We start from the raw sequence: 14,440 nt of genomic DNA, 5'->3' as shown, positions 1-14,440 counted from the left end.
GGGCTGCTGATCTGCTCAGCTCGGGGCAGGAGCGTCCTCGCTGTCCTGGGCCCTCCCGGCCACTGCCTGTCCCAGGGGAGGCCGGATCCTGGGCTGTGTCCGGGCGCCCTGTGCTCCGGAGCCTGTGCTGTTGGATTCGCGCTCCTGCCCCGCAGCCCCCTCCGCGGAGTCGCCCCCGAGCCCCCCCCGAGCTGCTCCCGCCCCGCAGCCCCCTCCGCGGAGCCGCCCCTGAGCCCCCCGAGCTGCTCCAGGTCCCGCCGTGCGCGCTGCAGCCCTTAGGGAGCTCGGCGCACTCTCCCGGGGCGCAGGTGTCTGTTAGTGTCCCCGGGAGCCCGAGGGCATCCCCGCCCTCCTGGGTCCTGCTCCACCTCCCCGCGAGCCCCTTTCCGCCCGGGAAGGTCGGTGCAGCTCCTGCTCCTCCGGGACGGGGCTCTCCTGTCCTGGGGACACTCGCCCCGGCCTCAGCCCGGCTCCTCGCGGGGCCCCTCCCCCTTGGAGGCCTTTGTGTCTTTATTTCTTTTTCCCCCCCGTCTTCCTACCTTGATAGAAGCGTGAACTCTTCTCACTGTAGCATTCCAGCTGGTCTCTCTTTAATTCTTAGGCTGAATTCATAGATGTTCAGGATAATTTGAAGGTTATCCAGGTAATTTGGTGGGGACAGGTGGCTTGGGGACCCTACTCGCCCGCCGTCTTACCCCTCCCTCCTGTTAGCTGGTATCTTGTTGAGAATTTTTGCATCCATGTTCATCAGGGATACTGGTCTGTAATTCTCCTTTGTAGTGGGGTCTTTGTCTGATTTTGAGATCAAGGTAATGCTGGCCTCATACAATGAGTTTGGAAGTTTTCCTTCCATTTCTATGTTTTTTTGAAACAGTTTCAGAAGAAGAAGTCTTTAATTCTTTTTTAAATGTTTGGTAGAATTCTCTTGGGAGCAACCAGACTCTGGACTCTTGTTTGTTGCGAGTTTTTTGATTACTGATTCAATTTGTTTGCTACTTATGAGTGTGTTCAGATTTTCTATTTCAGTTTTGGTAGTTTATTTGTTTTTAGGAATTTATCCATCTCTTCCAGATTGCCTCATTTGTTGGCATATAATTGCTTGTAATATTCTCATAACTGTATTTCTTTGGTGTAGGTTGTGATCTCTCCATTTTCACTTGTGATTTTATTTACTGGGGTCTTTTTTCTTTTTGATAAATATGGCTAGGGATTTATCAATTTTGATAATTTTTTCAAAGAATCAGCTCCTACTTTCATTGATCTCTTTTTCTGGCTTTAAAAAAATTCTATATAGTTATTTTCTGTTATAATCTTTGTTATTTCCTTTTTCTAATTTTTTAGGCTATTTTCCATTCTTTCCCTGGCTCTTTTAGGTGTAAGGTTATATTGTATATTTGAGACTTTTCTTGCTTCTTGAGGTAGACCTATATTGCTATATATTTCCCTTTTATGACCACTGTTGTGCATCTGAAAGGTTTTGGACTGTTGTGTTTTCATTTTCATTTGTTTCCATGTATTTTATTTCTTTCATTTCTTGGTTAAATTGTTCATTATTTATAGGATATTCTTTAATTTTCATCTATTTGTGGTCTTTCCAATTATTTTCTTGTGATTAACTTCAAGTTTCAAGTGTTGTGATGTGAAAATATGCATAGTGTGATATCAATGTTTTTGTACCAATTGAAGCCTGATTTGTGACCCAGTATATGACCTGTTCTGGAGAATATGCCATGTGCTCTTGAAAGGAATGTGTATTCTCTTGCTTTAGGATGAAATGTTTTAAATATATTTGTTAAATCCATCTGGTCTAGTGTGTCATTCAAAGCCATTGTTTCCTTGTAGATTTTCTGCTTAGATGATCTGTCCATTGCTGTGACTTGGGGGTGTTAAAGTCCTCTACTATTATAGTATTATTATCAATGAATTTCTTTAAGTTTGTTATTAATTGATTCATATATTTGGCTGTTAGATCTTCTTATTGGATAGTCCCTTTTATTATGATTTAGCACCCTTTTTCATTTCTTATTACAGTATGTTTAAAATCTAGTTTGTCTGATATAAGTATGGTTACTCCTTCTTTCTTCTGATATCCATTATGTGATAAATGTGTCTCCAGCTCTTCACTTTCAATCTGGAGGTGTCTTTGGGTCCTAAATAAGTCTCTTGTAAGCAGCATAACAATGGGTCTTGTTTTTTTTATTGCATTTTGATACTCTATGCCTTTTTATTGGAGAATTTAGTCCATTTGCATTCAGAGTAATTATTGATAGTTACGACTATAGTGTCCTTGTGTTACCTGTAAAGTTGTTGTTCCAAGTAGATTGTCTCTTTTCCTTTGTAGTCTTTGTTGCTTTGATCTTTCTTTACCACATCAAGTGTCCCCTTTAATATTTCTTGCAGAGCTGGCTTAGTGTTTATGAACTCCTTTAGTTTATGCTTCTTGTGGAAATTATCTTCTCATTCTATTCTCAATGATAGCCTTGATTGACAAAGTATTCTTGGCTGCATATTTTTCCCATTTTGTACATGGTAGTCCTTTCTGGCATGCCATGTTTCTGTGGACAGGTCTGCTGCTAATCTTATGTGTCTATGCTGGTAGGTTAAGGACATTTGTCACCCAGTGCTTTCAGAATTCTCTCTTTAAATTTGTATTTTGCAAGTTTCACTATGATATGTTATAGTGTTGACTTGTTTTTGTTGATTTTGAGGGGAGTTATCTGTGCCTCTTGTGCTTGAATGCCTATTTCCTTCCTCTGATTAGGGAAATTCTCAGCTATAATTTGTGCAAATAAACTTTCTGCCCCCTTTCCCACGTTCCTTCTTTTGGGACTCTTATGATACAGATATTACTGTGTTTTATGGAATTGTTGATTTCCCTAAGCCTACCTTAATGATCTAATAGTTTGATTTCCCTCTTCTTTTCAAATATACACACACGCACACATACACACACATAATGGAATATTACTCAGCCATCAAAAAGGATGACTACTTACCATTTGCATCAACATGGATGGAACTGGAGGGTATTATACTGAGTGAGATAAGTCAGAGAAAAACAATTATATGGTTTAACTCATATGTGGAATATAAGAAATAGTGCAGAGGCTCATAGGGGAAGGAAGAACTGAATAAGAAGAAATCGGAGAGGGAGACAAACCATGAGAAAGAAACAATTCTAGGAAACAAACTGAGAGTGTTGGGCATTAAGGAGGGCACATGATATAATGAGCACTGGGTGTTATACACAACTGATGTGCAGTCTGCTATTGTGTTTTGGTTGCTTTTTCTTACAAGTCAGTCATTGTCAGGGTTTCTCCTTGTTTGTAGTGGGAGTGTTTGGACTTTCAACTAGTGTCCTTTGATTTGTTTGTTAAGATAGACCTAAGGGGAAAAAAAGGCTGATCCAAGAAAATAGAAAAAGAAAAAGGAACAAAAAAGCAAACAAAATGACAACACCCCCTCAAAAAATGAACAAACTATAAGCCTGATTCCACACACACACACAAATATATATATATACAATAAAAACAACAAAAAAAGCCTGATCCAAAAAAATGAGAAAAGGGAGCAAACAAACGAACAAAAACTATATCCTTATTCCAAAGGAAAAAAAATGGGGAGGGGGATACTGGTCCTAATTCCATCAGAACTGAAGCTGGTGCTTTAGAGCACTCTGTGATCAATAGACCTGGTACTTGCAGGGGTCTGTGTTGGTCCTCTGGGAGAGAGGCCCCCTACATTGGGTCACAGTCAGACCTGCCCTGGTAAAGATGCCCCGGCAGGGTGCAGGGGATAAGGTGTGTTTGTTGCCTCTGCTGGAGGCATTGCATTGCTCACTGAAGTCCAGATGGTTTGGTGGGCATGGGATGGAGGATGGCATCACTCTCCCCCAAACCCCCTCATCACTGGGGAGGAGAACTTGGGCTCCCACAGCTTAGGAAGCCCTCACTAAGAAGTGAAGAGTCTTCCATCCTGTGGCCCAAGCCTCTGTCGGTTCCCTCCCCTCAACTGTCCATGCCCAGGCGGTCTGCATGCCACAGTTCTTGGGTGTTTTATCTCTCACAGTGGTTGGGATTCAAAACTCTAAATCTAAAAGGACCCAACAAGGTGTGGATCCACTTCCATCCTCCAGAGGGCAACCTCACAGCACTGTACCCATGCTACTCTGTCTCCCAAAAAGCAGTCTCATGGTTGTGCAGGTTCCTGGAGTCTACAGTGAGGCACAGCGAAAGCCAAACCCAGATTATCTGCCCTTGCATGATTCTGTTCTCTGCTGTTGGACAGCTACTCAGTGGCACCCACCGGGTCCCTTGTCCTCAGAAAAGCAATCGAGCCTCTTCCAAATGTAAGCCAGGAAAGGGAATGATCTCCCCCAGAAAGACCCAGGGGATCCCCACACCACATGGTCTGCCATCTGTTCTCAGGCTTCCGTCTTCCCTCTCCACAGCACTGAAGCTTTTTTCTCCCCCAATTCGTGAATCTAAACATCACACCTGACACATTCTCTCCTCTAATTGTGCTGATTGCTCTCTAAATTCTCAGATTCATTTCCTAGTGGTTCAAAATGTTTTGATGCCAATCTAGTTGTGTTCAAGGAATGAGACAAGCCCAGGGTCCCCCCCACTGCTCTGCCATCTTAATTCCTCCCTCAATTTTTACTATAATAAAGAGATAAAGTTTGATAATTTTCGTTTTAAGTGAACACACCTCCTATTTTAGAGTTGTAAAGTTCTTTTTATATTTTGGATACAAGTCTCTTATATGAAATGTGTTTTGAAACTTATTTACACTAGTCTGTGGCATGTCTTTTTATCCCATTAACAATGTATTTTCCAGAGAAGTTTTTATTAATAAAAAAATCAGTTTTTAAAAAATATTTTTTATTTATTAGAGAGAGAGAGAGAGAGAGAGAGAGAGAGAAAGAATGAGCAGAGGCGAGGATAAGAGGGAGAAGGAGAAACAGGATCCCTGCTGAGCAGGACCCCAATGTGGAGATCCATCCTAGGACCCTGGGATCATAGGCAAATGCAGATACTTAACTGACTGAGCCATCCAGGTGCCCCAGCAAAGAAATCAATTTCAACTTGAAGCCTGGAATTGTGATACCTCTGGATTTCCTTTTCTTTTTCAAAATTGCTTTGGTTAGTCAAGGTCTTTTGTGGTTCCATACAAATTTTAGGACAGTTTGTTCTAGTTCTGTGAAAAATATTGTTCATATTTTGTTAGGGATTGCATTAAATGTGTAGATTGATTTGGGTAGTATAAACATTTTTTTAAATAATAAATTTATTTTTTATTGGTGTTCAATTTGCCAACATATAGAATAACACCCAGTGCTCATCCCGTCAAGTGCCCCCCTCAGTGCCCATCACCCAGTCACCCCCACCCCCTGCCCTCCTCCCCTTCCACCACCCCTAGTTCGTTTCCCAGAGTTAGGAGTCTTTATGTTCTGTCTCCCTTTCTGATATTTCCTACCCATTTCTTCTCCCTTCCCTTCTATTCCCTTTCACTATTCTTTATATTCCCCAAATGAATGAGACCATACAATGTTTGTCCTTCTCCGATTGACTTACTTCACTCAGCATAATACCCTCCAGTTCCATCCACGTTGAAGCAAATGGTGGGTGTTTGTCATTTCTAATGGCTGAGGAATATTTCATTGTATACATAGACCACATCTTCTTTATCCATTCATCTTTCTTTTTTCTTTTTTTAAATTTATTTATGATAGTCACAGAGAGAGAGAGAGAGGCAGAGACACAGGCAGAGGGAGAAGCAGGCTCCATGCACCGGGAGCCTGATGTGGGACTCGAACCCGGGTCTCCAGGATCGGGCCCCCGGGCCAAAGGCAGGCGCTAAACCACTGCGCCACCCAGGGATCCCTCCATTCATCTTTCGATGGACACCGAGGCTCCTTCCACAGCTTGGCTATTGTGGACATTGCTGCTAGAAACATCGGGGTGCAGGTGTCCCGGCGTTTCATTATATCTGAATCTTTGGGGTAAATCCCCAGCAGTGCAATTGCTGGGTCGTAGGGCAGATCTATTTTTAACTCTTTGAGGAACCTCCACACGGTTTTCCAGAGTGGCTGCACCAGTTCACATTCCCACCAACAGTGCAGGAGGGTTCCCCTTTCTCTGCATCCTCTCCAACATTTGTGGTTTCCTGCCTTAGTATAAACATTTTGGCAATATATGTTCTTCCAATCCACAAACATGGAATGTTTTTCATTTCTTTCTGTCATCTTTAGTTTCTTTAATCAGTGTTTTATAGTTCTCAAAGTTAGGTTTATTTCTTTATCTTATGGTTTTTGCTGCAATTGTAAATGTGATTGATACCTTGATTTCTCTTTTTGCTGCTTCATTATTGGTGTATAGAAATGCAACAGATATGTGTACATTGATTTTGTATCATACCACTTTACTGAATTTATTTATCAGCTTTAGTAGATTTTTGGTGGAGTCTTTTGAGTTTTGTATATAGGGTATCATGTCATCTGCAACTAGTGGAAGTTTTCTGTCTACCTTATCAATTTAAATGCCTTCTATTTCTTTTTGTTGTCTGGTTGCTCTGGCTAGGACTTCTAGTCCTATGTTAAATAACAGTGGTGACAATCAACATCTTTGTCTTACTCTTTTCAGATTTTTTCCCATTGAGGATGATAATAGCTGTGGGTTTTCATATATGGCCTTTATTATGTTGAGGTATATTCCTTCTAAACCTACTTTGTTGAGGGTCTTTATCATGATGTTGTACTTTGTCAAATGCTTTTTCTCCATCTATTCAAAGAATCATATGGTTCTCATCCTTTCATTAATGTGATGTATCATGCTGATTGATTTACAAATATAGAACTACCCTTGCAGCCCAGGAATAATTCTCACTTCATCATGGTGAATTATTTTTTAAAATGTATTATTGGATTCAGTTTGTTACTATTTTGGATTCAGCCAAATCCGAATTGAGAATTTTTGCATCCATGTTCATCAGGAATCTTAGATTGTAATTCTCTTTTTTTTAGTGGAGTCTTTATCTGGTTTTGGTATCAGGGTAATACTGGAATCATGGAATGAATTTGGAAGCTTTCTTTTCTTTTATACTTTTTGGAATAGTTTGAGAAGAGTAGCCATTAACTCTTCTTTAAATGTCTGGTGGAACTCACCTGTGAAGCCATCTGATCCTGAATTTTTGTTTGTTGGGAGTTTTTTGATTATTGATTCAAATTCCTTTGCTGATTATCAGTCTGTTGAAGTTTTCTATTTCTTTTGTTTCAGTTTTGTTAGTTTATATATTTCCAGGAATTTATCCATTTCTTCCAGTTTGTCTAATTTGTTGGCATATATTTAATATTCACTTGAGAGTGTTTGTGTTTCTGTGGTGTTGTTTATTATTTCTCCTCTCTTATTTGTGATTTTATTTATTTGAGTCCATTTTCTTTTCTTTTTGATAAGTCTGGCTAGGGGTTATCAATTTAATTCATTTTTTTTTTCAAATAACAGATCCTTGTTTAATTGGTCTGTACTATGATTTTGGGTTTTGGATTTTTGTTTTTGTTGTTTTGTTTGTCTCTATATAATTTATTTCTGCTCTAATCTTTATTGCTTCATTCCTTCTGCTGGCTTTAAGCTTCATTTATTGTTCTTTTTCTAGCTCCTTTAGGTATAAGGTTAGGCTTTTTATTTGGGATTTTTCTTCCTTCTTAAGGTGGGCCTGTATTGCTATATAATTCCGTGTTAGGTCACTGTTGCTACATTCCAAAGATTTTGGACAATTATTTTCCATTTTCAATTTTTCTCATTAAAAAATATTTCTTCTTTGATTTCCTGGTCAACCCACTTATTGTTTAGTAGCATGTTATTTAACTTCCATATATTTGTGGTCTTTCCACATTTTTCTTATGGTTGACTCCTAGTTTCATAGTGGTGCTGGTTGGCTGGGTCTGTGACAGGCATGGGCTGGAGGTCCTAGGGCCTTCTATGCTGTATTTACCCTGGCAGGAGTGCTAAGGCTAAAGTGGGCATAGTCAGAGTAATTCTTGTGCTCTTCCCACTTTTGGTGCCCTGGCAAGGGAGTGAAAGCTGAAGTAGGTCCCGCTAGAGTGTTCTAAAACTCAAAATGCAGAGAATGTCTTGGAAGTATGGCTGAGCCTGAAGCAGGTGTTATCTGAGTTGTCCCAGGGCTGTGTGTACAGAGAATATCCTTGCAGTACAGCTGAAACTTAAGTGGGTATAAGCTGAGGGATCCTGGTATTTTCTACACGTCAGGCACCCCGGCAGACAGATAAATCTAAAGTGGGTAGGGATGCCTGGGTGGCTCAGCAGTTGAGCATCTGCCTTCAGCTTAGGGTGTGATCCTAAGGATCCTACGGTCCTGGTATTGAGTCCCATGTTGGGCTCCCTGGATGGAGCCTGCTTCTCCCTCTGCCTATGTCTCTGCCTCTCTCTGTGTGTCTCTCATGAATAAATAAATGAAATCTTAAAAAAATAAAGTGGGTATAACCTGGTGTGTTCCAGGTTGCTCCACACGAGGGAGTGTCCTGGCAGGGCAGCTAGAGCTGAAGTGCATGCAAGCCTGGGCTCCCAGGGCTATATGCACATGGGACACATTAGCAGAATAGCCGAATCTGAAATGGGCATAAGCAGGGTGTTCAGGGATCTCTGTAGAGAGTGTTCACTGGAGTGGTGACTGAGAGTTCCTGGGGTGCCCCACACAGGGATCACCCTGGCAGGACAGCTAAAGTATGGGTGGGCTGTTATGGTACCTGTTGTCTCCTGTCATGGCTGGACAGCTGAAGCTGAAGTGGTCATGTCAGTGTGTCTCAGAATTTTTAACACAGCAGGTGCTCTGGTTGGGTGGTGAGTTAGGCCACCACAGGCAGGAGTGTTTCATGCTGCTCTGTGTAGGGTTCGTGTTGGTTGGGGCAGCTGGATCCAAACCAGATGCCAGTTGGGAGGTTCTGGAGCATTGGGTGCTGCTGGTGCCCTGCAAAGCCATCTGGAGCTGAAGTGGAGTGTTCCAGGTGCTTTGTACCTGTATTGCCTTAGCACAAAGCTTGGAGCTGTAGTAAGCACTAACCTGGTCTTGGCCAGGGCAGTCAGTTAGGATGCCTGTGCTTTCAAGATGGAAGGGGAGTAATAGAACATGTGTGTTAGTTCCCCCTTCTCGGAGAGAAGTCCAGCAGCTCCTTAACATTTAGTAAGAGTTCTAGAGCTGACTCTTTTACATTCTATTCATTCTATTTACTCTTTTAAACCTCAGTTATTGTGTTTTGTTTGTTTGTTTGTTTTCTGTGTCCAAGAACAGACAAGTTTATTCCAGGTCCCTGAGAACTATCCCTGCTCACTTCAGTTCACAGCATTGCATGTGGGGATCCCCTTCATTAGTGTGTCTGCATCTCTCTTGCTATTCTCTTTTGCCTTTCTATCTTTTCTTGTGCAGAAGCTCTTAAGTCAGCCCTAGTTCTTCAAAAAGAATTGCTCTATCAATAGGTGTCATTTTGTGTGTGTCCATAGAGAAAGCCAGTTCAGGGTCCCCCTATGTGACCACCTTGGACTGGACACCTTGTGACTTCTATTTTCTAGGTGCATTTAGAATTGAGGAATTGCTAAGAGTTCATAGTTAGAAGTGTTTGGGAAGGAGGAGAGATTTTTTTTTTCTTTTTTTTTTTAGGAGGAGAGATTTTGGAGAACACAGTGGTTAATAAACTAGGTGAGAATATGAGGTCTGTAGGACAACCATAAAACTTAGATTGCAGTTACAAATTTAATTAAGCACATTCAGTAGGTAATCCAAGAAGTGTAGTCAGCATGATGTCTGTCAAATAGTAATCACTCAGTGTGCTAACTACATTAATTCTGTTAACTAACAACGGCAGTAATAATGACAACAGCAACTGCTACCACTACTTTTATAGACAGTATTACTTGAATGGAGAAAACATGTCAGATTCATTTATGCTTTTCTTTTTTTTAAAGATTTTATTTATTTATTCATGAGACACACACACACACACACACACACACACACACACACACACACACGGCTGGGGGCGGGGGGCGCTAAGACACAGGCAGGGGGAGAAGCAGGCTCCATTCCATGCAGGAGTCAGGGGACTCGATCCCAGGTCTCCAGGACCACACCCTGAGCTGAAGGTGGCGCTCAACTGCTGAACCACGCGGACTGCCCCATTTATGCTTTTCTAATGCCTGCAATTTGCAGCATATAATAGCTGTTCAGTAGCTGGTTGTTTAAATGAATTGAATTGGTCTACGTGGGCAAGTAAAGGCATATAACCAGCATTCTGCCATGCATAAATTAACGACACTCCAACCCCTACACATTCTCTCTCTAATCTGTGCTTTGTGATGGCTTATCTGGTGACCAATTGGGTCATGATTATAAGACCATATATGTAGAAGCATATGAAAGTGCACTGTATATAAAGTGTCTTTCAAGTAACATTTTCTTTCATTAAGATATGTTTTGTAAAGGTATGTGTAGAAGTATATGGGACTAGCTGTATGCTTAATTCATTGTGAAAAAGAAAAAAATAAATTTTGTTTTCCCCTTACTTTTAAAGGAAAATTTACTTGAGTTTAAAATTCAATACTAATAGTTTTATTTTCTCAAGATTCTCATTTGATACCTCCTATTTTTAGAAATACATTTAATTTCCACAGGAATAGAGATTTTTCTAAATTGTTTAAATTTGTGTGCTATTAATTTCCTGTCATCATTATTACAAGAGGACACATTGTTAGGATTTCATTTATTTGTTTAGGTTTATTTTATTGACTAGGATGTGGTCTATTAATAAATGTTTATGTGTTTTTGAAAAAGATATTTTTCTATTGTCATAATTTCTTGGGTGAAATACCCTGTTATTTTTCTACTCTGCATAATGACAGACTTCCTTTTTTAATTTTCATTTTTCATTCAGAATTGTTCTTGACTCTTTTGAGTCTGTGAGAAAAGGCCAGTGACAATTTTCAGAGACTGCTTTGACACCTTGGAACTAGGCCTTGTCTAAAATAAAATTGTACTTAAAATTCCATCTATTGAGCTAATCTAACACTTATTATTGTCTTTGTGATTATTAATGTTGACTCAGTATGCAGACAGTGATCAAGTTTAGTTCAAAAGCTTTATTCAACATAGTTAACAGGCCTACTATTAAAGAAAGAAATATTTTAAAATGGAAGGGAATGGAACAAATAGTAATTATTCTTAAAAAGGACTAACTGTATATTGGGGGAACAAAAAGAGTAAAAAAATAATGAAATTAGAAGAGAAACAGAAAACATAAACACATAGCTACCACTTCATCAGGGCATTCAATATTGAAACAAACAGTTATTCCTACAATTTTTCCTTCTCTGATATTTTTTAAATTCTCCAAAAATATCCAATTTATACAACTAGCTTGAAAAAGAAACTCATATTTCTACAACTTAACAATTAAACTTATATTAGGTGCCAAAAAACTGGCATTGTATTTGTACAATTTGTTGTTTTGACAAAATGACATGTGAAATCATGTTAAATAAAAGATTACTGCCTTTGAAACAAACCATGCTTTTAAAATTGTGAAGAATGTGTGACTGTCATGATTTTCAACTTCCCTTCTGGTTCAAAGATCAAATTCTACCTTTTTCTCATGGTGATCCTCTTCTCAGCAGTTGTAGCATAGCATTCTTTACGTCTTTGTTCCTCAGGGAATAGATAAGAGGATTTAACAATGGTGTGACCACAGTGTAGAAGAAGGTAAAGAATTTGCTATATGTTGAAGCAAAGTGATTCTTAGGATATGTATACACTGGTGCCACAGTTCCGTAAAACATGAATACCACAGTAAGGTGGGAGGAACATGTGGCAATGGCTTTCTGCCTTCCATCTTTGGATTGGATTTTACCTAAAGCTTGAGCTATGTAGCCATAAGAAGTCAGGATCAATGCCAGTGGCACGATGGTGAAAAGAATAGCAGAGATGGTCATTTGCCATTCAATGGCAGAGGTGTCTCCACATGTCAACCGTATGAGGGCTGGAACCTCACACAGAAAGTCATCTAGGCGGTGGTGGGTGCAGAATGGAAGCTGAAGTGTGACAGGAATTTGAGTAACAGATTCTATCAGGCCAGAGAGCCAGGCTATGAGCACCAGCTTCCAACAGAACTGATGATGCATGATGATGGTATAGTGCAAGGGCTGGCAGATAGCAATGTAGCGGTCAAAGGCCATCACTACCAACATGACACATTCTGTGGCACCAAGGCAGAGCAACATACAGAGTTGGATGACACAGCCTGTGTGGGTGATGATCTTGCCTGGCCCCCACAAGTTGGACAACATATGGGGCACAGTGGTTGTGGTAAAGCAGAGATCCAAGAAAGAAAGATTGCTAAGAAAGAAGTACATGGGGGTGTAGAGATGAGGGTCCACACAAGAGAGTAAGATAATTATTGAGTTGGAGAGGATGATCATGGTGTACAAGATGATCACAATCCAGAAGAGAATCATTTCTAGATGGGGCCATTCAGAGAAGCCCAGAAGAATGAAGCCCATTGGGAAACTCTTGTTGGTCATCACTGGTACTTTTGGCATTGGAATTTGAATATAATTGTAACAAAAGTTTTGTGAATTGAGGTTTGAAGGTTATTCTATCATTTATTTAATGAACGCAAACATTATTAGTTTTCCAGGGGATCTTAGAACAGGAGACATATGAGTGTTTTATATCAGACCAGCAAGATACAACTTCTCTTCCATAAGTCTGTTCTTTTTATATACAAAAGAGATATTTGTTAAGATATTATCTTTGAAATTTATTTCTAAATCTGAAATAACATTCTTCATAGACACTCGGATAAGATTACTTTTTTTAATAATAAATTTATTTTTTATTGGTGTTCAATTTGCCAACATACAGAATAACACCCAGTGCTCATCCCGTCAAGTGCCCCCCTCAGTGCCCACCACCTAGTCACCCCCACCCCCCGCCCTCCTCCCCTTCCACCACCCCTAGTTCGTTTCCCAGAGTTAGGAGTCTTCCATGTTCTGTCTCCCTTTCTGATATTTCCTACCCATTTCTTCTCCCTTCCCCTCTATTCCCTTTCACTATTATTTATATTCCCCAAGTGAATGAGACCATATAATGTTTGTCCTTCTCCGATTGACTTATTTCACTCAGCATAATACCCTCTAGTTCCATCCACGTCGAAGCAAATAGTGGGTATTTGTCATTTCTAATGGCTGAGTAATATTCAATTTGATACGATTACTTTAGATTATGTTTATGTTTCTTCTAGATTGTACTTTCAGCTATATACTAGTAGCTCTCTAAAACATTTGCGATGATGTGTTGAAAACCCAGTTTTATTTTTCAAGTATGTAGTGCTCCAATGTATTGTAGTGTTATTTGCATTGTTTGCTGATGTTTATAGAAACACAGAAATAAGACCTTTTTGTTATCAATATAGGCTCTAAACAATGAGATCTTAACCTTTATTCTCTCTTCTGAGTGTCTGAAGAACTAGCTTTATATAAGAGAAATACAGGTTTTTAAAGGGAGGAAAATCTCAACTAAAGTTTTATCTTAAGTAATTCAAATTTCTTTAAGTAAACAACTTAAAAATCTTCATTCAATATTGTTATCTAAGAAATGTCCATAATAATTCCCAGATCAGAGAATTATAGAAGTAACAGTATATTATTGCCTTCTACTTTTAAGCACAAAATGCTAAATATGATAAAAGTAAGGAAAAGAAAGCATTACATATGCTGTATAATTTTTGTCTCACAAAAGTCATTATTTTCTATTCAATCATCAGCCTAAATACATTTCAATCAGAAATAATCATAAAATAGAAATAAATTATAGTAAAAAATTATGAAATATATGATTATTTTAAGTCTTCATGTGCAGAAGGAAAAGAGAATACAGAGCTATGAAATATGAAAGTAGGGTATTGGATTTGGGGAACATAGTCCTGGATATTATTAATTTTCTGTCTCCCAGCAATTGTGGAATAGTTCAGAGGATATAACAATGTGGGATGCACAGAATAAAAAAAAATGCTGTTAACTGAAGGAACCTGAGTTATCAGATTGTGAAAATTAAATTTTGCAAGTAGCCAAACAATGCAGAAATATGGAGAACATTATAGGAGTCTACTTCTATTCAAAAGCAACTTCATAGGTTTTTTCAGTGCCATGCAGGCCCTGTGCTATGATGTAGAATATAATTTGAACAAGAGAAATTAAATATTATATTTATACAGTACTCCAAGGCCTATGAGAGGCAGAGACAGCAAGTGAAGAAATGAGCAAGTAAATCATGAGGATTTGATTATTTCAATGAGGAATTCTTAAAAAAAAAGAAGAAAAAGAAAAAATATTGTAATTGCAGAAAACATTGGAAGATGTAAGAAGCAGAGGAATAT

At 39.4% G+C, this 14,440-nt stretch overlaps 1 protein-coding gene across 1 annotated transcript; it reads right to left on the bottom strand.

The window, feature by feature from the left end:
• Positions 1 to 11,384: 11,384 nt before the first annotated feature.
• On the bottom strand, positions 11,385 to 12,673 carry LOC112674827 (olfactory receptor 2H1-like). The gene has a single exon (XM_025471181.3). It carries the CDS (start codon positions 12,600 to 12,602, stop codon positions 11,658 to 11,660), a length of 945 nt encoding a protein of 314 aa, XP_025326966.2. The 5' UTR covers positions 12,603 to 12,673; the 3' UTR covers positions 11,385 to 11,657.
• Positions 12,674 to 14,440: the final 1,767 nt, after the last annotated feature.

The sequence above is a fragment of the Canis lupus genome, chromosome 14 (assembly GCF_003254725.2).
Source record: "Canis lupus dingo isolate Sandy chromosome 14, ASM325472v2, whole genome shotgun sequence".
Classification (NCBI taxonomy): domain Eukaryota; kingdom Metazoa; phylum Chordata; class Mammalia; order Carnivora; family Canidae; genus Canis; species Canis lupus.
The sequence above is the reverse complement of the archived record's forward strand: the minus strand, read 5'-3'. Positions and strand labels throughout refer to the sequence as shown.